We start from the raw sequence: 25,160 nt of genomic DNA, 5'->3' as shown, positions 1-25,160 counted from the left end.
CAATTGTATAGAATTGGGCCAAAAGTATGCTTGTTTCTCCCCCCCCCCCCACCCCAGGTTTAGGAAACACTCTTTTTGGAACATACTTAGAGGTTACCCTTGAGGTTTTCTGGATAGAAATTTAGCTCTGGTGAGTGAAATTTATTTAAGTATTTTATGCCATTTTAAAAATAAAAAATTTCACAAAGCAGGGTACAAAAACTTTCTTACTATTATTACATGGAGTATTGGCTTGACAACTTCTGGTTTCATGCCTAAGGGGCAGATTCCTGTGGTTCTAGAACCAAGCCTCTACTCCTCAGGCCAAGAGTATGTAAAACATGAGTTTTCCTCAGTTTTACATTAAGGAGAATAATGCTTTTGTGTGTGATTATTCAGCCCTTGGTATAGCCATCACACTTTCTCACTAACTAATCACCAGGAGTGAAACCAAAGAGAAGTGATTTATTGGGAATTTGATATTACTCTTCTTGAAGGAATGGAGCAAGAACATATCAGAACCAATAGCTTCTTGAGGAAGCTGAACCTTTCTTCTTCTGGCAATTAAGGCTATTACATTTTTTTTAAGAATATCTTTCAGAACAAAAAAATATTTTGCCATCTTTCTCTTCCTCACTGAGATTTTTATGGTTTTTTATGTGCAAGTGTTTGCACATCCTTCTGCATTTGTTTATTCTTCCATCCTGAACTCCTGCCTGGTAGATGATATTAGCTAACTTATTGTTCATCCTCAATAGCTGTAAAACCGAATTGCATTTAATTGAAATGTAAATCTGCAGGCTTGCCAGCACATTTTAAAAGCAATATAAGGCTTGGCATGGAAATGAAATTCTATTTCCATGGTCCCGGTCAGCCATGTTTTTGTGGCACCCTGAAAGACATTGATTGCTGCTGTTCTCTCATGGGGGTGCATGGGGCTGGGGGCCACAAAAAGGTGCACGGGCAGTATACAGTGCATTTAAATTCATTATCTCAGTATATTATCACTCTATGAAGTTTAACAGTGAGGATAGCTTCTGTGAATTTTTCTTGTGCCGTTTCAACACTACTCTTGACAAAAACGGGATTACTCTACCTAGAATACATTACTGCTAGTTCTATTATATCTTCTCTTTGGTGAACATAATCGCGATGCATGTGGTACTTTAATACCATCTCTTTCATTTAAATAAGAATTGAAAGTGCTTTCGTGGAAAATGAGAACTACAGATATTGTCTCGTGAAAGAGATTGCAGACAACAACTTCTCCATGCCAAACAAGCCCCATGGCATTATTCTATGCTAATGAGGTGGAAGCTTTCTCAGTTGGATATCCTGGGAAAACCATCTATTATTTTCCAAGTGCTCCATTGCACATTACTACACTGTAGTTCAGAATTAAGCTTCTACAGGTTTCTTTCTCCTGTATCAGACTTAGCAATTATACATTATACCCTTCATGTTTTGTCATTGCTAGCTCTTATATGTGGTAAAATGCAATTATGGCAACAGACAGCACAACTGAAAGCACATCATTTTTTGTAATATTCAGTAGGGTGAAATACGAAATGTCATGATGTTTGATACCCTTTTGTTCACACACACACACACACACACACACTTTCCTAAATTACTGCACCACTTTTCTTTGAAAGCAAAGAATTTAAAACAACAGCCACTGAACAATTGAAACAACACTAATTTCCTTAAAAAGAATCATAAGAGTTGAAGGGGTTTACACTGTTCAAAACCCAGACACAGCATTTTGCACCAGCTGAAGTTTTGGACGAGTCTTCAAGGGTGTTCCCATGTAGAGCATCTTATGATAGTCCAGTTGGGAAGTGACGAAAGCATGGATCACCATAACTAGTTCCACTTGAGGGAGAAATAGACGTAGTTGTCACCCCATCTAGGCAAAAGCGTTCCAGGCTACCACCTGGAGATCCAGAAACAGAACTAGGTCTAGGAATATTCCCAAATTGCAAGCCTTTCAAGAGGAGTGTATCCTATCACTAAATCAGCTGGACCAGAAGAACTTCTGTCTTGTCTGAATGAAGTCCCGTATGGCCAGGCAGTTCAGAAGGTTGTTGATAAATAATTGTATCAAAAGTCCAGTAGAACTAACTGGGTCCCATACTTACTGTCTAGGTCTTGGTATAGATCAGTCGCTAAGGCAGGAATTCTTGGAACTGAATTACCACTGCACACTCAATCATAATGAAAAGCAATCAGTTATGGAAAAGGCCAAACAGAAAACAAAAAATCACCCATTTTTAATTTTAAAAATGCAAAGGAGGGCACACAAGAGTTCCTGTTTCCCGTACTTACCAATTAGATCTATATAATCATGGGTCAGAGAGGATGGCCTCAGATGCCAAGCTCAGGAACCAGGCAGCTCAGTGAAAATATTTTAAAGCACAATTTTATTTTTTGAAAGTTTCATTCTATAGGTATTAAATATGATGCTTGATATAACTTGCTATTGCTACTAAGTAATTTGTTGCAGAGTAGGCTTAAGCTCAAATGTAACTTGAAATATGCACAGAGGTACTTTTTTCAAGTGATGTTCCTCTTATATTATCAAAGGAAGAGTTGCTTAGGCTGCAATGCTATGTGGATTCTCCTGGATCAGGGAGATTCCCAGACGTGCAGATGCAGGGAGTGGGAGCTCCGTTGTTTTTTTTATCTTTTTATTTTGTTTTCAAGTTCCCGGCATGCTGTTTTCCCTTCTACTACCTTATCAGGTAGTATGGAATGTCTTCTGAACTCATTTGAACTCATTGCATCCAATTTTGCCTGTCTACAGTGATTTAAGGAGCATTTTTCGTCTCTTCTTGCCAGCTGGAAAGTTCTTATCTGACGCCATATTGAACTGTGAGTGGGTGCCTCCTGGATAATATTTAGTATCTCTTTGCTCAGTGGGGAAGAAAAGGATATTCTCTCCAGGGAATCCTGATGCTGGTGTGTTTATACCCAATTCTAAACAATCGAGGCTGGAGGCCTATTTCCTTCCCTCTCAATCCTCACTCCCTGCAGCTCGTTCACTGAGCCCATCCCCCACCTCTCCTGGAGTTGCTTGTTTGGAGTCCAGTGCCTCCTCCAGCATGTGCCAGGAGAGTCAACAATACTTTCTTTTGCCTGATGATGGAGCTTTTGATGTTGGTGCTCTCCCGAAACATGGAATGCCAGACTTGATTTCGAAGCACTCACTTTTGACGGCCAAGACTGTACGCCAGATATTTCTCCAGCTAGATCATGCTATTGATCTCTTAAAGGGACTGTACCAAACTGTTTCCACAATGTACTCCATCCACTCCAACAGTCTTGTTGACCCCAAGTCTGGTGGTCCCCAGCCCTTCTTCAGTTTCTCTACGGAGGCTCCTCACGTTCCTGCTTCTTCCAAAGTTACCTCCCAGCTCATTTACGAACCTAAATGCGCTGTGATTACAGTATTCTCCTATCAAGGAAGGATTCCTGATTGGTCCTGGACTAAGTTGGCCAAGAGCCACCTGGCCACCTTACTGAAGGTACCTTCATCTTCTATCAACCTCCTAAGGACTGACATCTTCCTTGTATTCAGATCACCTTCTGTTATATTTCAATTCCAGTTACATCCCAGGGCTGCTGTTTTCACGCGCCTGAAGTCTGGAAGGAGCAGGTATTTTCTCCCATAGATATTTTAGGAACACTGCCATTGTGAGCCTTTTCCCATCTAAATCCACCCTGCAAGATCCCTCTCCAGAGCACTCCCTTCTGCTTGACCTTGCCTCCGCCCCGTTGGCTGTCTCCACTAACCCTGTTGCTTTGTTTGATCTTCCACTGGATCCTCCAGACTGCTCGGCTAGCTTACTTCTCAACTTTGGCTCCCCCACTGTGAAGCCTTACTCTGATTCTGCGGCCTCCAGTCATCCTTGGAGGACTTCACCTGATTGTGGCATCCCAACTGCTCCACCTGCTTCCAGCAAGAGCACTTCTCCTTCCCTCCCCTCTGTTTCCTGACCGAGTATTCCCTTATCTCCTACCTGTATTGTGGACAGGCGCTTCCAAGGTGGTCCTTTTTTCCTCGTCGATGCCTCAGCTCAACTTGAACCCCTCCTGAATTATGACTTCTGAGGTCCCAGCTCCGTTGAGGGAAGATTGCCCATTCATATGGAGCCCTCTTTGTCGCTCCCAGTTCATACTCACCCATCTACCTCTGTCAACTGTTCTTCCTTATTGTCAACTGGATCCTCTATAAAAGTGCCCTCCTCCACAACGTGAAGCATCCTATCTGGCCCCACTAAGGGCCCAATTTCGGCCAACTCTATTCGCTGACTATAGGATGCCCCCCAGACTGCTCTGGTCCTGACCTCAGCCCTCAAGCTGGTGTCCTGGAACATTGCGGGATGGGAGAAAACGAAATCTGACCATGAATTTAACAGCTTCTTGGCCCGTTGTGACATTATTTTCTTGCAAGAGACTTGGTCTTTGTCCTAGCCATTTCTCCCTGGGTTTATTTCCTACCACCTCCCAGCTTTTAAATGGAAGCACTTGGGTCGCCCTCGTGCAGGTCTTTGTTGCTTGTTAAGCCTCTCTGCCCGGTTTTCCTTATCTCCCCTTCCCTCTCAATCTCACCTCTTGCAAGAATTTCTATTCCAATGTAATGAGTTTAAGATTATAATGGTCAATATGTATATCCCGCCCTCTGTTCCTTCCCTCATGTTTATTGGAGTGAGGCTAAGATCCTTGTCGGGAAATGTTTGGCCGCTATGCCCTCTGCTCTCCCCATGATCGTGGGTGACCTTAAAACCAGATTAGGACCAAACAACTCTGCATTGGCCCGTTCTATGAACTGGGACCTGGATGATCAAATCCCTCCTTGGTTCAATGGCCCTAGGTCCTCTAAAGATCTTGTCATTAATAGTATGCCCCCTTCCTTGTAGATATTTGCTCGGATCTCAGTTTAGTCATCCTCAGTGGCTTTATTGGAAGAGACATCCCGGGCCAATTTACTCACTTCGCTCCTAGGGGGTCCAGCGTTATTGATTATGTTCTTGCCTCCCCGGCCCTCCTCCCGTCTTTCCCTGATTTCCTTGTTAGTTCCTGTTCGGACAGTGACCACTTGCCAATCCAATTATCCCTAGCCCTCCCCCTTTCCATGTCATTGCCTGAGGAACCTGTCTCACAGCCTCCTCCACCCCGTATTAAATTGTCTGCCAGGACAGAGGAGGCTTATTGTCACTGGACCAAATTGGATGAGCCTAATAATCTAAGCCGCTTGCTGGCAGAGACTGACTCGCCTTCTACTGTCATCCTAACTTATGATTCTCTCACCGATTCTTTAACCCAACATCTTAGAGCTTCCCTTCCCCCTCACCTCGATAATCGTGTCCCTTCCTGGTTTGACTCGGAGTGTTGGTTGGCTAAGGCTCGAGTCAGGCAGTCTTTCCTCTTAGTGCACAGTAACCCTTCCCTGATGCTCTAAGATCTTATTTTCACTCCAGGAAATGCTGCCAGATTCTTTTGGAGGGAAAAAAAACACGTTTTTGCCCGGCATAAATGGCTCCGGGTTCACGAAGCAATTTTATCCAATGATCACAAATCTTTTTGGTCCCTGGTCACCCACTCTAACTCGCCCTATTCTGGGAACGTGCCTTCCCTTATTTCCCTGCCCGTCTGGGTAGCCCATTTCTCAGAAATCTTCTCTGCTACTGATCCCTGTGAATCTTTAACGCTCACTCCACCAACTCCCAGAATGGCTTCCCGTTACTCCAGATGAGGTAGTGGGGCTGATTAACACCTTGAAAACCGGGAGGGTTTCAACCTTGAAACCTTGAGGTCCTGACGACATTCCCTGTGAAATCTTAATTAGTAACCCTCTTTGGTGGTTGGAACCTCTTTCTAACTTTTTTACCCTAATTAATCATTCTGGTCTTTTTCCCGCTTCTTGGCTTTCTTCAACCCTTGTCCCTATCTTTAAGAAGGGTGACCCTGCCCATCCGGGGAATTATTGCCCAATTAGCCTCCTTTCCTTTATTGGGAAACTTTACACTGAATATTTACTTACTAGGTTATCATCTTGGGCTCTTACTAAAGATCTTCTGGGCAGAGAACAAATTGGGTTCTGTCCTGGTGCTTCCACCGTTGATCATGCATTTCTGCTCTCTTATCCGGCCGAGAAGTACTCTGTCCGTCATGGCGCTAAACTCTTCGCGGCCTTTATAGATCTTCACGGAGCCTTTGATTCCATCAACAGAGCCATGTTGTGGACTAAACTGGCCAGCTTTGGAATAGATCCCGCCTACTTTTTCTAATCCGCCGGCTCCATTCATTTAATTTCTGTAGGGTTCGGCTGGATGGTCGGGGTACTACTTCGGACAAAATTTCCATTGACAAAGGAGTATGCCAAGGCTGCATACTTGCCCCTCTCCTCTTTAATCTTTTTTTGGCAGTTCTCCCCCCTCACCTTTCCAGTGGTCAGAATTCTGCTCCCTGTCTCAGTGGTGTTCCTATCCCTATTCTCCTTTATGCAGATGACGCAGTCCTATTATCTGTTACAAGATCGGGCCTCCGCCACCTGCTGTCTTCCTTTCACGATTATTGTTTATCCAATGATTTGACAATTAATTCAGAGAAAACTAAAATTTTAGTTTTCGCCAAATCCTGGGCCCCATCCCCCTAGAAGATAGGCTCCCTCTCCTTTCAGCAAGCTCAAACCTTTAAATATTTAGGGATCATTTTTCACTTTTGTCGCACCTGGCACTCTCATAGGAAATCTACTATCTCCTTATCATCATTGCACTTAAACGCGATTGCCCGCTTTCATTACTCCAGCGGCAATCAGTATGTTCCTGCTGCTCTCCATATATATAAAACCAAAATTCTTTCCCAATTATTGTATGGTGTCCCTATTTTGATAGAAGCTGTGAATCAGGATCTCTACAAAGTCGCTGCCTCTTTCCTTAGGCGAATTCTGGGAGTCCCCAGTTTAATCAGACTATCCACCCTTGCGCTTGAGCTAGGGATCCACCTTCCTTCCACTATTGTGTGGTCCCTTACTTTTAAATTTTGGCTTCGATTACACTTAAACATCCACTCTGAGTCCCTTTTGGTAGACTTACTGAAGGATTCTTACCTTTCTAAGTGATTCCATCTTATCGACCTCAAACTTTCATCACTGGGTTTGTCCCCCGAACAACTTGCCGATATCAATCTCCATAGGGCCCATTCAATTATTAAAGTCAAACTTTGGGAACTTGAATCTACTCAACTTTTTTCTAATCTCAACCCTACCTGTTCTCCTCAGTTTTTTGGTCTTCTCCCTTCACGTGGTTGTTTTCTTAATTACTCTTATTTCAGTATGTTGACTGATCCCATTAAGAGGAGAGCGTTTATGTTAGCAAGATTTAACATTTTTCCTTCAGCCGTTCACTCCGGTAGATCTTCCAAGATTCCACATGATTGTAGACTATGCCCTTTTTGCTCTCTCGAGCCTGACACAGTGGCTCACATCCTATTTTGCTGTCCTGCTCACCATTCCCTCCGAGACTCACTCCTGATCCCTACCTTATCTTCTTTTTCTGGCTCCTCTGCTGATCCTCTAGCTGTCCTATTAAGTGATAGTTCTGCGGCTATCACTTATGTTGTAGCAGATTATCTTTCCGCTGTTTCTAAGTTAAAATTCCCCTCCTGATTTATATAGTCTTTTATTCTCTGCCTGTTTTTTTGGTTTTTTTATCTTTACAGTCATTTGTTGGCTTTGTTACTGTTTGTGTCACTGACTATTTCTTTTAATGCCAATAAAGGTTTCAGACTTGATATGCACAGAGGTACTTTTTTCAAGTGATGTTCCTCTTATATTATCAAAGGAAGAGTTGCTTAGGCTGCAATGCTATGTGCACTTACCTGGGAGTAGGTCCCAATCCAGTTCGAAACCTTTATTGTCGTAATAGATAATACACAAAACCAACAATAACTAGCAAATAACAAAGCAAAACATAGCAGAACATAAGAAGACATATTAAAAACTTGACAAAACATTATTAACACCACTAAAGGCTCAATCCAGAGTCACCCTTGGGCCGGCACAAGTTTCTTGCACCAGCCCAGGAGGGTCACAAAAGTGCCATAAAGCACGTTCGTGCCTCCTCTAGAGTCACCTCGGCCAGCACACAGATGTGCACTGGGCCACGGAGTCTGAATCCAGCCTCCACGCTGACTCAGGGATGGAGCCTTGGGTTGGCTGAGCTCGGCTGATGCAAGGCTCTGGGGTGGGAGAGGAGGAGGCCAGAGGGAGGAGTTCCGGGGTGGGTGGAGGGCAGGCGCAGGGCAGTCCTGGGGGCAGGCAGGGAGCAGGATCAGGGCTGGGACCCAGCTCTTATGTCGGATCCCAATCCCCATTCCCAAGCAGCACGGAGTGGCTTCAAGTCGCTCTACAATCCTCAGATTTGCGCCACCTCTGGAGGTGACACGAGTCTGAGAAGACCCACCGGGGCTGCAGTGGCTTACTTGGGGATAAGGGGAAGAGTTTCCCCTTGCCTCCCGCTGAGCCACTTTGGGGCCCTATCTTGCTCTGGATGCAGTGCAGGCCTCCTGGCCTGCTTCTTCCAGCGCAAGAGAGGATTGCGTTGCTTGTCTCAGAAATGGATTCCAGCCACGATGTCCCTGAGTGATAAGTTGGATATAATTAACTACGCTCTTGGTCAACTCCTTATTAGTTCCTCTCAGCATGTATTGAATTTTATCCTTATCAGCTCAGCCAGAATGGAAAGGAGAAGAAGAAAAAAGTTCAAACAATGCAGGTAAATATCCTGGCACCGGATACAATAAAACAGCATATGCTTCAATGATTCAGCAGTCCCCTGACCAGATGCACACACTCTCAACTCCTGGGCTAAACTACTAAATGTGCCAGTCAAGATATTAGAAAGTATGAAATTGCCTCTAGCCCTGATAAACACCCATTGATTGAGAGGGTGATTCAAAAAATACAAGTAATCTGGCCTCTTGCCATAGGGTAGAGGCAGCTGAAAGTGTAATAGAGAGCATGTCTGGAGAGCCGCTTTGTAAAGCGCTTTCCTCTCTATGTCCAGAAGCCTCGTTCTAAGTGTTCCCAGCACTCGGGTTGGGGCAGTGAGCCCAGCAACTCTGGAGATAGCCCCATCGTACTTATTTTCTTAGTGAACAGGGCTAAACCCGAGGGCCTGAGAGCAACGCCTGGAGTAGGGCATCCTGAGTTGAATAAAAACAAATCTGTACTCAAAATTTTAAAAATCTAATCCAAGCCAGGGCTTCCAATCTATGCTGACACACTTCAAGGCATAAAGGATGCATAGGGGACACGACAGGTGTCTCCAAAGATCTTATACAGAAACATCGCCTGGATCCTTTCTACAGAATTGTCAAATGCTGACATCTGTATTGGAATGCCTTACAGGAGCTATGCAGTAGATTTCGCATTAAAAATTTGTAGAGCAGCAGGAATATAAGAGCTTCCCAAAGTGTGGTAGACGCGCAAGACAGCCTGTGCAAATAGTTTAGCTGCTTCGACCATTATCTGTTGGTGCGATGACCAAAAATGTCTATAGTGAAAAAGACACTCAGATACTTGAAGTCACTGACCTGCTGAATGGAATTACCATCAAATGTCCAAGTAAAAATTTTTCACGGGTTGCCAAAAGCTAAAATTTTGGATTTATCTAAATTCAGTTATAACCTATTGCGTATCAAATAAACAGCTCCGGATCAGGCATTTCAAGCCAATCCTCACACGGGACAGAAGAACCATGTCATTCACATACAGTAGGACAGGGATTGAGATAGAGCCCAGCTTGGGGCTGTGAGCCTCTATGCTATGTAAAAGCGGGGCAAGATCATCAACAAGTTAAACAGAGTAGGCCAAAACACAACCCTGCTTAGCACCTCTGTTGGAAAAAATCTGTCCAGAGAGCTCACCTCCCATAGAGATTTTAATTCAACAACTAGAATCCAGATGAAGTCTTTGGATCAGAAAAAGGAGTCTCCTGTCAATTCCCACTTATGTAAGTTTCTGCCCCCAAATATCCCCAATATCAACAGTCAAAGGCCCCCATAAGGTCCAAAAACATGAAAATTACTCTGTGTCACATAGTTGGTGATTAAATGCAAGAGGATCAGGCAATGATCCAGTGTAGACTTTCCTACTCTAAACCCTGCCTGCTCCATTCCTAAAAGATTCTGATCTCAAAGCCAATCCTGAATCCTACAAAGATGATAGCTCCTGCTGACCTGGGAGTAGGTCCCATTGAACCCAACAGGACTTACTTCTGAGAAAAAAAATACATAGGATTGGGCTTTTAGCATCACATTCCATGACATGTAGAACCCCTAGTTGTATTTGGTGAAATCTTTGTATATGAGACCTTTTTGATATTGTGGATCAGATTGGTTGCTGTGCTCCAATGATAATTTTAGAAACAAATGTTTCATGTACATTTGCCGGGGTGAAGCAAATACCCCTGTATATAGCAAATACCCCTGTATATAGAAAATCAATGGAATATCAGAATTGTTCATTTGTGTGAATTTTGGTGGTTGAATATCCTTAAGGTGATCATGACAAAATTGCAACCATTAAAGGCAGTTTTGAGTGCAATAAATACTTTTAGTCTTAAGGCATGATTTCAAAACAGATTTGTTCTCTTTTGAAGAATAGCTTATTCCTTCCATAATTGGAATTGTGGCTGTAGGGCTTGAAATATCAGTCTTGAGTGTCAATAAGGAAGTTAAGGATTTCATTAGCTGCCCTTGTAGTTGTTACAGTTTGCCAAAACTACCTACCTCCAACTAAAATACACTTGAAACTCTACACTGCCATAATAAACAACTGAAGCTTAACTTGCTTTTCTTTCCTTAAATTCTCAGCCTGGGTCTGAAGAAACATTTGCTGTAGATTGTGCAGCTTGGAGTGAACTTCGGCCATGCTTCAAAAGATGTTCCGCATAAAAGCGGAGGGAATTCCTTTGCTTTTGAAGCTGGCAAAGGGCAGATTTGGCAGGAATTTTGCTGCTGAGGTCTTGTTCTCTTCAAACTTAAACCTCAAACTGAAACTCAAAAATTGATTTTAGAGTACACAATTGGTGTACAAAGGGCCTGTTTTCTTGATCAGGGATGGTGGGACAAAAATCCTCTAAGCCCATTAAACATTTGATTTATGCACACATTCAGAGGATGAATGGGAGGTTGAACTGAGTTGGACAAGAGTGTTCTCAAGCAGGCAGGGCTGTTATGTCTGGTGGATAGAATTTTGTAGAGAAAAATGGGGCAGTTAGCAGGGGCATGTGACTGCGGGCAGGTATGGGTGTTATGTGGCAAAAATGATTGTCTGATACACAACAATATTACCCTGAAAATTCCATTGTAGTGGGGATGATACACACATGTTTGAGAATGCTATTTGGGTCAAGTTCCTAAACCTAAACAGGAATTTAAAGATGCATTGACAGGTAGTAGTGTAGCACCAGTGTGCACAAAATAATGCAGGTGGGAACTCGGTATCCACTGATTTGACTCACCACTGATTCCGAGGTCCGCCTTTAAATATAACAAGGTAAAAAAGCACCAAAATCCACTTTACCACCTTTGTACTGTTAAAAATTATAATTTCATTCCATTAGATTCGATTATTCACCCCATTTAGTGGCTGAATGCAGTATAATATCTATGCCAATGCATTCTGGGGCAACAGCAGAGAAGCAAGAAACCCGGAAGTAGGTCTTTAAAGCTATTTTTCCACTGATTTGATGTCCATTGATTTTTTTCAATCGACTAGGACAGTGGTTCTCAAACTGGGGCATCACGATGCCCCAGCCTGAAGGCCTTGAACTCTTTCCCCTTAAGAGGCGAGGGCGGGTGGGAGGCAGCAATGCCACCCCCACAATAGTGTCTCTAAGGGGGGCAGGGATTGGCATGCACTTACTAGTCCTGGGTGTGGGGAGCCCTGCACAATCCTCTACTGGGCTCCCCAAGTTTCAGAAAGTGAACATGGAGCAACTGCGTCCCGCTTCCGGTTTGCAATCGCAAACTGGAGGCAGAGTGTGATCACTCTGCTTTCACTTTCTACAGCTTGGGGAGCCCTGTGGAAGGTTACACAGGGCTCCCCGCATCCCTGGAAGACTGCAACTGGGACTGGTAAGTGCATACCAGTCCCTGTGCCCCCCTTAGCGACGTGATCCTCCGGATCGCGTCACTGCCTTCCCCTGCCCCCACAAGAACTTAGAGCAGCTCAAACTCTCCCTGAGAGTTTGAAAACTGCTGCACTAGGAGTTCTGGAACAGAACCCCAGTGGATAACGAGGCACAGTTTGTAGTGGTTTCTGTGTAACCACTATGCCCTTGGGGCATACATAAATTCCTGATTATCTTCCACAGGAATTGTTGTCTGTTGACAAGACACCTGCAATCAAAGGAAAACTTTGGCTTTTTCACAGTATTCAAACTGTTAATTTCCATCACTGTTAGATCTCATAATGCCACAAGGGGACCATGACAATTGTGTATGGTTGAACTCAACCTTTGACACCTTGATTTGCCCTTAGGCTTGTGGTATAAAAGATACAATAACATGGGTTTTTGCTAAGTTCTCACTTAGCTGTGGTTGCCTTATCTTGAGTTTTGTGGATCTTTTACATGTTTTTTGAGTAACCAAAGGATCCTTCAGCAAGTTCTGTGCTATAGAAAACTATGTAAATGTATTTTTCTTTTAAACACACATACACATTTCTCCCTTTGGGCCAGAGCAGGGGTCTCCAAACTTTTTGGCCAGAGGGCCGCATTAAATATCTAGCACGGTGGTGAGGGTCGGAAAAAAAAATTTAAATATAAAATTTATTTAAATAAATTAGAGATGGAACTTAGATGAGTGAATAAATGAATGAATGGGATCATTCATTCAACCTCTCTGGCCCTTGAACACCCTCCAGACGCAACCAGAGCATAGTTCCAGTCATGTTTGGTCAAGTGTGCCAGAGCTTTTCAGGAGAAAAGAAGCTGACCGCAGGTCCAATAGAGGCTTGCCGCGGGCCACATCTGGCCCCCCGGCCAGGGTTTGGAGACCCCTGGGCTAGAGCCATCACCAGTGATGGGAATCAGTTCCATGAGTGAATTGCTTGCTGCACAAAAATATGTCTTGCATTTGTCCTTAACATAATTGTCTTTAACATAATTATGTTGAATTATTTTGAGTGAGTGAATTATTTGCTGCACAAAATATGCATTATGCAATATTGCATAATTATGCATAATTATTATTTTGCATAATATTGCATATGCATATGCAATATTATGCATATGCATAATATTGCAATAATAATATTGCATAATATTGCATAATTATGCATAATGCAAAATATGCATTATGAGTGAATTATTTGCTGCACAAAAATATGTCTTGCATTTGTCCTTAACATAATTGTCCTTAAAATATGTCCTTAACATAATTTGTCCTTAACATAATTCCTGCCCCAAAGTTAATCTGTGGCAAGGCTTTTGTGAGTGGCAGTCTGACAGATCAGTGGATATAGACTGAAGGCGCAATCCTAACCCTTTATGTCTTAAGGGCATAAGGGCAGTGACACTGACATAAGGGCAGTGCAGCTCTGAGGTAAGGGAACAAACATTCCCTTACTTTGAGGAGGCCTCCATGAGTGACACCCAACTGCAGGATGCAGCACATGTCCCATTGGCATCGCTATGCTAGTGCTGAGAAGCATTGACTTAAGGGGTTAGGATTGCACCCTTAGATGTACAAAAACAGGAATGTTAGATGTCCTGAAAAATAGGAAGCAAACAATTTTATTGGAATTGTTTCTAGTTGACTTTGCTGGTTGATTATGCAGATTTTTTTCTTTAATTATTTATTTACATTTATTTCCCACTATTCATCTCAATGGATGCCTAGGTGGCTAACAAAATATACTTAAAACAGTGCTAGAAATTCAAACATAAATCTGAAATCAACAACAGAGACCAGGAAACAATCACAATGCAATTGTAGTAAGCAGTAACTATTCTTCTAGAGCACTGTTTTTCAAACTGTGGGTCGGGACCCACTAGGTGGGTCCTGAGCCAATTTCAGGTGGGTCCCCATTCATTTCAGTATTTTATTTTTAATATATTAGACTTGATGCTACCATGGTATGTGACTGCATTTGAGGAAATATTATAGACCTGTACTTTTAACAAGCTACTCTATATATTCTTTTAACAATGATAGTCAATGGGACTTACTCCTGGGTAAGTGTGGGTAGAATTGCAGCCTAGGATGTTTAAAAAATTTCTTGCTTGATGATGTCACTTCTGATCATGACATCACTTCCAGTGGGTATTGACAGATTCTAAAAGTGGGTCCTAGTGCTAAATGTGTGAGAACCACTGTTCTAGAGCCCAAGTGCCTCACAGGTAAGATGGGTTTTCAGTGTCCTCTTACAGACTGAGAGAGGGGGGCTCCCATTCCACCCATTGCAAGGAGTTCTTCATCTAGGGAACAGCTGCAGAGAAGGCGCTGTTCTTCTAGCATGCCTTATCCTCAGTGTTTGCAGCCAACTACTATTTCTCCTCATTTCTTAGGACAGTCATTTTTCCTGCATCTTTTTCTGCTAATGGATTTTTCTACTTTTTCGCTTACATTCAAGTTGGGAACCAGACATATTGTGGAATCCATGCAAGCTGCTGGGCATCATATCAACACCCTGTTCATGTGTGGTGGGCTAAGCAAGAATCCCCTCTTTGTGCAGATGCATGCAGACATCACTGGTAAGTTTGAGGACATAGTGAAAGAAGATCAGTATTACTTTATTATTGTTGTTAGTGGTTAATATAAACCTTACCTCAACCCAGATGACATTATTGCTTGTAAGTCCCACTGAAACCAATAAGAATGGTTGGTTTGACTTAAATCTCATTAATCCCCCTTAATTTCAATGAGACATAAGTGTAACCAACAATTCTTAAGTTTGGTGTTTGTTTTTTTTAATGATCCTTTTAAAATGTAATTGGAATTACTTTTTGATCTAAATCTGCATGAGGAAATTTTGAATTCCAGAACCTTTGATTTCCTAACAGATAGCTTTTAGCTAAGGGCCAAGCTGCCCATTACATTGAAGCCCATCAATTGACAGACAAAACACAGGAACAGAGCTGGAAGTGGTCCTTTGCTGGAAAAAGCAACTGCAAGGGGATTTATCTACCCCCTTGGGAGATAGGGAGGATGACAGTGTTTAGAGGGAGCTTTAACCCTTTTTTCCCTGTATTGTGTTCCCACTGAAAATTATCTCCCTGAATAGCTGCTGCAAATTCACTTCTTTGGGCAAATTTTGGTAAACAAAAATGATGTCAGGAGGGTGTCATTAGCCTTCCTCTCCGTGTGCTGTGGGTCTCTGTTTGACTGAGGAACTCATGGCTGCATTTTTTTAATACATTAAACTTCCAGTTTACAGCTGTTTTATGATGGTGACTTAATGATGATGGTGACTTAATGTAGCATGTAGTTTGACCCAAAGACACAAAGCATAATAGAAAAAAAGATAAAGGTATGTTATGAAATACAACATATAAGTCATAGTTAGAGAAAATTGTGAAAATAGCTGTGAATGGAAGATGTTTTCAATAAATTGACCCTTCTGTTTAGACAAGACTTCTGAGTTCCTGGCCTTTTAAACATCTTTTTAGCATCTCTTAACATTCTTTAACATCTGCTCACAGGCCTGATCCTTTTCTAATTTGCTGCCCTATGCTCTTACCTGATTAGTTTTTATCTGACTACTGTTTTTATGATATGTTTTTATCTGTTTTTAACTTGTTTTAACCTTGTTTGTAAGCCGCCTTGATTGAGTCCCTCCGGGGAGAAAGGCAGGGTAAAAATAAAGTATAATAATAATAATAATAATAATAATAATAAATTGATAGACTAGAAATAAAACACTAGGCATCTCCTGCCATTGTTAGCAGAACACAAACTTGCAGTGAACTCTTGTGCTCCCTCATCCCCCTTTGTCCAAGTCAATCCTACCCTCTTCCCCGATGAGTGTTAACCAAGGCTCAGTACTATATCTGCACATGCACTAATAGTTAACAACACCAACCATGATTAACTTTAATCAGGTTTGCAAAAACAAGTCCTTGAGATGGAAATAGATTTAGGAGACTGAAGGCTGAGAAGCTTGAAGAAGCAATAACAGAAATGGGAAAGCCCCTATCAAAGTCCTGGGGACAGGTATACAGTTCACATAATACATTTGTATAAGCAGGTTCTTTTGGTGGCAACTTTCTTTTGTGTATGTATGTATACAAAGGAGGTAGGGGGTGCTTTTAATCCCAGACAGTCTTCACTGAATAGCTTATACAGGCCACATTTTAAGTAGCAGAAACTAGTTTAATAAAATACAAATAAGTTGCAGCAACTTGTTCTACTTTGGGTGTTGCATTTTTTTTTTTTTTTGGTATACATGACAATCTTTATAGCAAATTACATGTTTGAAAGAAAGTCTCCAAATTCCCCTAAGTCTTGTACAAAGGTATTTTTTAGCATCCATTAAGTCGATATAAGATGCATTTAACCAATGGAAAACATCTTTGTTTAGTTCTAAAGCCATGAGAGGAAAAGCAAGACCATGAACTTTCGGGGTCTTTTTTTAATTTATGACAAGCCAGTATGTTTTAGATCAAGTTTAAAGCTTGGATTCAGGGTATTTAGCGAACAGATTTGCATCACTTGAACATCAAACCAGACTTCCTACCTTGACGCAGGAAGAAAGATGAAAATCAGCATTATGTAATTATGTTTCATGAAAACTGAAAGAGTGAATGAAATGACACAAGGTCTTGACCTAGGCTAGATGTATGCAACAGTCTATTGCACAGTGGTGCTTTTTATTTGTCAAACAAGATTTTATCAAGTCTACACCTCTCCTTATCTAATTCAGATAGCTGTGGAATTGAGAGTGGCTTTCTGATGTCTAAAATTAAAGATCTATTAATAGATAATTCTGATTAAATTTTAAACTGGGGTCCTTTGACTGTATCTAATAGCCAAGTACTATGTAGGACAAAGAAGCCTTTCTGCGGTCTTGGAATTTTTCCTGTTTGTAGGAACTGTGACTGACGGGGGATGTCAGAGTTCATCTGGCTAAAATACTCTCAGTTCTCTTGCCCTTGTTAAAATCTATCAGATAAAATAGCTGACATTCCTGTATCAATCCTCTATTCTTCCAGGAACAGACAGGAAAATTCTGAATATAATGTAAGCACCCATTAACCAATTATGTAAGCTACCAATAGATAATTTCATAGACCACTTGAAAGCCTCAGATTCATTATGTTCTGATGGTAGGATGAATAAGTTCATTGTGAAGGCACTTGCAGAGTAGAACACAAGCAGCCAAGTTCTAAAGTATATTTTAAAAGTGCCAACTGTAAATTCAGTTCTTAAATTAACTCTCTAGTAGGTTTAAACAAGTTTTTGTGTCAAAACATTTCTGCCACTGACAATCTACAGATTTCATCCATTCATCTTGCATGCCATACTTCTTTTCAGTATCAACCCCAGCTGGGAAGAAAACAGGGCAGGGAGGGAATAACGCAGATGGGAGGGGCTAATGAAGCATCGTTCAGAAGGGAGCTGAAGACAAAGCTTATTGCTTATTCGCATCTACAGCTCCAGTTTCTGCTTCCTGTCTGAGTCTGTGACACATTTGCATTTCTTGTTCTTGCTTATTCCAGGCACCTGTATGGTGTTGTATGGAAACTTGGTAATAAATTACGTGGCATACTTTTAACCCCCAACAAGTGATTTGAGTTGGAGGAAGAGGAAGTCCTCCGCCCTGGGTTGTCCTTGAGGTTTTTATTCACATTGAATCCTGGCTAGGAGACACTACTTGTCCTCAGCTGACATCTAAATTTCAGCATTCTAACTTAGGGCCCAATCCTAACCAACCATGCCAATGAAGGCCTCCTTGAAGTAGGGAACACCTCAGGGCTGCATTGTGACTGCGTTGGTGCTGAAAAGTTGGATAGGATTGGGCCTTTATTATTTTGTCACTCCCTTGCATTGGAGCTCTTCAGTTTTGCTTCAGGTAGTCATCCTATGAACTTGTGTATAATCATTCCAATGCAGGTGTGCGCCCCTTAGTGATGTTCCAGCTAACGCCAGGATCGCATATGCAATGATCCTGTGTGGTCACGTGGTGGTCAGGGGTGCACACCCCCACCTTCTGAGTGCAAGGGAAGTAGCTCCCCTCGCCTCCGGAGATTGTCTGAGCCTCCTAGAGGCAGCACACATCCATGCGCTGCCTCTGCAAGGCTCAGTCTGAGGGAAATTGCATCTCTCGTGCAATTTCCCTCAGTCTGAGCCTTTCAGAGGCAGCACATGGACATGTGCTGCCTCTGGGAGGTTCAGACAACCTCCAGAGATGAGGGGAGCTGAGCATCCCTTTCCCTGCAGTGGGTTCAGATTGCGTCAAGCGCCACTTGACAACATGGATTGTGGTCCCACTCCCCATCGTTAAGTGGCACACGACTGTATACTAAAGGAGGGGTGGCCAGACTTTCAACTTTAGGGTTCCTGGACCTTTAACAAGACCTTTAAATCTCTGAGGGCCAGAGATTTTCCAGCACCAGTTTTCCAGCACCAATTTTCCAGCACCAATTTTCCAGCACCAGTGCAGCCGTGCCAATGGGGCATGCACCATCCTGCAGTGAGGGGGCAATCATGGAGGCCTCCTCCAGGCAAGGAAATGTTTGTTCCCTTTCCTCAAGGTTGCATTGCAGCTGCACCGGCACTGGAAAGTTGGATAGAATTGGGCCCTGAGTTGACAAGCTGCACCTGCTGAAATTCCCTTTTTTACACAATTGTTAAAGATCCAAGAGTCCTAAAGTTGAAAGGTTGGCCACCCCTGTACTAAACCATTGACAATGATCTCTTTCAGACTTCTGTGGTATCAGTACTGCTAGGGACTGACATGTAAGAACCAGCCTGTGTTTAGTTTTCTAGCATTTGTCTCTTTTGTTGTGTTTGTTTGACAAATTGGTAGCTACTATTTTTCTGTAAATTGGCATGCTCTATGCGTTAATTACGCAGTTCATTCATGTCTCTACAACCATGGAAAGTGCCCCCAGTTGACATCTATATTGCTTATACAAGCACCACAGGCATCATTGCAGTCACACATGTGATTACAACCAGATAAGATATATATAGAATAAACTCCTAGCTGTTTTTGTTTTCATTATTTGTTGTGACTTTTAGTACTGTCCCTGGGCATTTTAAGACAAGTGTTGTCTTTGTCTAGGCATGCCTGTTGTCCTGGCCCAAGAAGTAGAGTCTGTCCTAATTGGTGCTGCTATTCTTGGAGCTTGCGCTTCTAAAGATTTTGCTTCTCTTCAGGTATGTAATCATTGAAGACCTAAATGCTAAAGCTTGAACTCTGCACTTCTCTGTTTTACCTAATGCACACATTATAGATTCCTTTCATCACAAAAGCAAATGCTTTTAGTCTTAGTTCTGCCTCTACCAGATTGCTGTGGTTAGGTTAAATGAGGAGATGGATCATGCACATACAGGCATAATAGTCCCTTGTACTTCAAGGGTGAGATTTTACAGCCCAGTCTTTGGCTGCCCTTCCACTGGTGCTGCAGCCTCAGTGTTTGGGTGTCACAAACATGCCATAAGGGAGGCATGGTGGGGAGGCCTGCGCTGGTGGGGTGGCCAGCAGTGCCCCATCAATGCCACAGATTGACCCCTGGTTGCCACTAGCAAGCTGGTAAGCACAAAGCTCTGATACATGGAAAAGGGAGCTGACTCATAATAACATCTTACTGATTCCATGCTGTGTCATAATAACCTCATTCGCTCTCAGGACACTCAGACTCATTGGTCAGTTTTGAGTTAAGTAAATCCACTTTGTTACACAAGTCAGTTGTGTTTTCTGTTTTTGGTTATTTGGCTATAACATTTGATAGAACACAGATATTTCAGTGCGGTTTGTTTCACTATATTCTGCTTTAAATTACGTATCAAGTGATATATAACATGATAGTATTATTCCTAAAAACCATGATTTCCACAATTTTGGTCACTAGTGGTGTCATCCCCCCTCCCGAGGGTATAACTTACTAACACCTTAGTGGTTCCATGCTGTATCATAATAGCATCTCACTGACTCTTCGAACAATCAGTCTCATTGGTCTGTTTGGAGTTAAGAAAATCTACTTTTTGTTATATAAGGTTTTTTTGTTTGTTTTCTGGTTTTTTGGCCATAACGTTTGATCGAATGGAGATATTTCACTCAGGTTTTATTGCATTCAGCTATAAATTACGCATCAAATGGTATATGGTGGTTTTATTCCTAATAACTGTGACTTTTGAAGTTTTGGTCACTAGTGATGTCACCCCCCCCCCGCCAATGGTGGCACCCCCCACCCCCTGCTAGCTAGGCCACTATCCTCTAATTTAGAAGGTGAATATGTAACAGCTTGTATCCAAGTGGACTGCTTGAGTCTGTTGCTCCCTTGGTCTCTGCTTATTGTTTTCTTGTAAACTGGACTTAATTTTGTATATTTATTATTAGCTGATTTGGGATCATTCTAATGAAAGGTTATAAATTGATTAAATTTATATTTATTCATTCTAATGAAGGGTTATAAATTGAATAAATACATCAAGAACAAGACAGGGAGTGTCTTCCCTTTGAGTGGAAAAGGGTAGAATCCAGATGAAATTGACTTTGTTTGGTGTAAAGACTACAGCCCCTGGACATCTGCAGGATGAAGAATGTGGCCTTCAAACTCTTTTGAATTTGACATGCTGTTGTAAAATTGCAGACAGCGAATTTTACAATCCAATTTGCCGCATTTCTCATGTAGGTGTAAAAAAAACCCAGGCTTTATTCAAAACCTGAACCTGAAAACTTTACTATTAGATAATTCAACAAAAGATGACTTTATAAGAACCATATCTGAAGCCTGGCATCCATATGGTTGCTCTTTTCAGAGATCCTGGACAGCTGCTTTTTCACTTCTTTTACCTCCGTGTGCTCTCCCCACTCCCCGCCCCGCACACTGTGGCAAAAGAGAATGAAAACAATTGTTCTCTTCACACATGTAAACCACACACACACACATACACAACATGCTCAAAGGGAACCAAAATCTCTTCCCTCTTAATCTCTGGATTATCTCTGGAGTCTCAGGGGAAGAAAAGACAATACTGTCTGCACATACATTTTGCTGTTTATTTTTCTTTTCATTTCTTCAGGCCCTGCCTTCCCTCCCTGTAACTTCATGGTCATATCTCTTCATTTCTAGACATGCTATAAAGCAGACCACCTGTGTCCTATTTGGCACAATGGAAGTGTTTGCGGATGACTTGTTGCTCAGTAAAAATGATTGACACACATCTGGATGCTAAACTCTTTAATCCATTTAGGATTCAGAGACTTAGCAATTTTTGTTTAAGACTTGGAGAGCAAAGTTTTAAAAATCCTTACCACCCTGAGGCTCCCCAAAATCTGTCTGAGTTGGTCATAGACAAAATTATTCCACTGAATGCATATATGACTTTTTCAATCTTCTTAGGCAGAGAGCCCAATCCTATGCCTGTCTACTCAGAAGTAAGTCACATTCGAGTCAATGGAGCTTACTTCTAGGAAAGTGTGGATAGGATTGCAGCTTGAGGCACATAACACCTAGTATTTGGGAGTGGAATATGAACCAAAGTATCCCAGTATCCACTTATCTACCTATCTGACCTATTATGGGCACTATATGACCTGAAGTAGTAGTCATGCCTCTCATGCTTCTGTTCTCAGGGTGCCAGGTGATTGCAACTTTAGGATGGAACTGCATATTTCATTGTTTTTCCCCAATTGCAGTTCCAGACCCATGTTTCTGATGGAAAGAAGTGTCTGGAGCCCCTACTGAGGTCAAGGGTGTTGGAGGGGGGAAACAGTGGACAAATGAAAAGGTTAAGCACCTGTCTGGGTCCTGCAGCATAAAACTAGCAGGTGATCAGTTGAAAGGTCCCAATACACATATATATCGTCCAGAACAAGCTGAACCTTGCTGACCCATTCACTGGTTGAGCACCACCACTCCCCACTAGAAACTGTGCCTTCCAAGCCCCACATTGCAAGAATTGGAAGCTAGGTTTTGAAGGCACATGGTGAGGGAAAACTTCGGGTCCAGCTCAGGGTACCAGATACTATGGAGGCCAGGGTGCCTATATCTTTAACCATTGTATACAAGAGGGAATTTTGGCAGGTATTGCTTTTTAAACACTTCTGTGTTGAGCAGCAGCTGCCAGAATTCCTATACAATGGTTAAAGATACTCTGTCCTCCATTGTATCAGGTCACCCTGGACAAACTGGAAGTGACTTTAAAAATCTTTAGTCTTTTGTGCTTGATTGGAAACTACAGTGTCCTCCATCTAGATAGGAACTCAGCATAGGGAATTTTGATCCCTTGCCTCTGACCTGGGGCTTTCAGATCACGACTGTGTGAGAGAAAAGTATCACATTTCATTTGCCTGATTCTGTACTACAGTCCCAACACATACCACAGCTCTGTATCTAGTTTGCTCCATAGTCTGAGGAGCAAAGAAGCAGTTCTTAATTCAGCAGAACAACCTATTCATATTACTCAGATATATAGTATTTAAGTGAAAATCTGGGAAAAGTAGCAAGATACTCCTCTATTTGGCAATCATTCAATTTTGTTCTTCACCATAACTAACTTTTTCAGGCAGAGTTTATATAGTTGTGATCAGAATTGTTTCATAAAAACCAATACCCATGCAGATTATTTTTTAATACAGTGTATTAAATCAGGATAGTTTTGTTTATAAAACCCAATAATCTGCTTCCTTGCAAATTGAACTCTTGAAATGATATTTGGATGCTAACTGGAAAAAGAACAGAGGGGAAATACCACCAATAATTTACTGGAGTTAGTGGCATTGCTTTGAGATAATGAAATGTTAGGTGGAAAGGGAATGGAGTTTATCTGATTGTGATTAGAAAGCGTTTCAAAGCCTTAGGGAAAGGACCCAGTAGCATAGCTAGAGGGGGTGCAAAGCACTAAGTTTTCCATGGTGCCTCACCGCAGCTTGCAAGCAGTCGCTCCCCATCCCCTTCAGAGCTATTCCAGGCTACTAGAGCAAAACAGAGGTGACCTGGGAGAGGTGGTACTAGGAAACCTTGCTCCTCATAAGAAAGCCAGGATTGTTCCACATAAGAAAATCAAGATTACCCAATGGTTCCTGTTGTGGCTCCCACAGTGTCCTTTCCACCATCTGGGGGTACCCCCCCCTTGTGTTGCCGTTGTCTTCAATGGAGGGAAGGTGTGTCATGTCAGGTGCCAGCCATTGCGGACCCAGGCAGAATTCAATCCAGATGTTTGGCAGAATCAGGCCATAAAAATCCAGGTCTGTCGTCCCCCCCCCCCCCCCAAGTTTCAGAGAACAAGCAGTTCTGCCAATCTTTTGCCACAGGTTGTTTATTTGATATGGCTGCATAAGGAAAAGGAAGATGGAGGCACTTAATGTTAATAGCTGAGTAGATCACTTTAGAAGAAGTAAATTGAGTTGTCTCTATAGAATTACTCCAAGCTTCCTTCACTCATCTCATTAAAAATCTAACAAACTCTATTATATAAGCTAGGATAAATTAGTAATTAGTTGATGTAATCATCTTGTGTAAACATAATATTGAAGAAGAGAAGCTAATGAATCATTTTGTTGGCTTGCTGTTAATGCATTTCTTGCTTAAGGTCTCCAGCGGTGTCAAGATGTATCTTATTCTCCTTTCCTTTAATCATGGAGCGGTTGTTGGGCAAAGAAGGGGGAGATGAGGTTCTGAAAGGTCACACTGGCAGGCAGAACTAGGTTAAGATGCTCTAATCTTCCTGTTTCATTCTTTGCCAAAGGAACTCAGCTAAGTTCACACTCTCTTATATTGTCAGTCTATAGTTTAGAACAGCGGTAATGAAGAACATCAGGGATAAAAATAAAGTTGTTTCTTTCCCTTTAATGCTGGGTTAGGGTTTGTACTTAAAGTCAGTTTGGTCAGTTCCCCTCTTCGAGTTGAGTTGTATTGCTGTCCACAGAACAAACAGGAAGAGCGGTCATTCTCTTTCACTCACCACATGAACACATGCATTTACTTTTGTGCAACATTTGCAAAGTAGTCTCCTATCTTTTGGCTCTGAAATCAATCAGATAATTTCAGCTGTCTTTCAGCTTTAGGCTAAAAGATATTCAGATCTGATATACAGCTGTGCTTATGTTCTTTACGACAAGATGAAGGGTGGAGAATTGCTTTGCTGGTGCAACTACCCTGGAGGAGTGGCGGGAGAATCCCACTCTTCTACAATTTACAGAGTTCAGTAAAGCCACATGGCTTTAGGATAGTGTGATGTACTCACAAGTAGACTAAGATCATTGGCCTCATGTGCCGTTGCTGTTTACTGCTATATGATACGGTTTGACATCTGTTGCCCTTCTCTCTTACTGAGCACTTGCTTTGCTTTACTCGTGGCAATATTTCCAGTTAGCTGAGCATCCACAGTTAGCTGTAGTACCACAAGAGCACCTCTTTTTATCCCTGTGGTCATTCAGCAAAGCAGCTTGTAGACCAACCATCATTTCTGAGGCTTCACAACATCCTATTAGGCTCTTTTTAAAATGTAAATAAATCAGAGATGAAAATGGAAAGAACCCTGCCAGCCTGTCCCCTGGCTCTGAAACGTCTCCAGCAAAATGCTGTGTCTCCTGTGTTATGTGCTGTCATGCGTTTGATGTATTATCAAGATTGGTACATGCCGTACAGTAGCATTTTGTGAGTTGTCACATTGGATGATTTGTAACCATTTTATACCAGTAGAAATGATTATAGGTAAAAACTTGTCTAAGTGAAAGCCAAAGTCAGTAACAGGAGGTCACAATTACCTAAATTATAAAATACTGTGCAACAGTAATCAGTAGGTATAAAACAAAATTAATGGCATTTACTTGGGTTTGTCATATCTTGAGCCCTGATTCAACCAAATAGCTAATTACTGGTATTTATTAGGAAGAGCTGGAGGCTTCTTTCAAACGAGGGCTGATGTAACAGCAGTATATGACTCAAAATCACCTTGAAGTTTGATTTCTAGTGGGTAAGATATTGTACTGTCAA

General features: G+C 42.1%; 1 protein-coding gene across 5 annotated transcripts in view; it reads left to right on the top strand.

The window, feature by feature from the left end:
* The window catches only part of FGGY (FGGY carbohydrate kinase domain containing), a 199,388-nt gene that overhangs the window by 137,982 nt on the left and 36,246 nt on the right, over positions 1-25,160 (top strand). For all 5 annotated transcript variants that reach the window (XM_066625344.1, XM_066625345.1, XM_066625347.1 and 2 more), the window contains 2 exons: positions 14,627-14,747; positions 19,280-19,374. In XM_066625344.1, the coding sequence (XP_066481441.1) occupies positions 14,627-14,747; positions 19,280-19,374 (216 nt within the window). The remainder of the gene's footprint in view (positions 1-14,626; positions 14,748-19,279; positions 19,375-25,160) is intronic.

The sequence above is a fragment of the Tiliqua scincoides genome, chromosome 4, assembly GCF_035046505.1.
Source record: "Tiliqua scincoides isolate rTilSci1 chromosome 4, rTilSci1.hap2, whole genome shotgun sequence".
Classification (NCBI taxonomy): domain Eukaryota; kingdom Metazoa; phylum Chordata; class Lepidosauria; order Squamata; family Scincidae; genus Tiliqua; species Tiliqua scincoides.
Note: the sequence above shows the minus strand (reverse complement) of the source record. Positions and strands in the feature narration are given on the sequence as shown.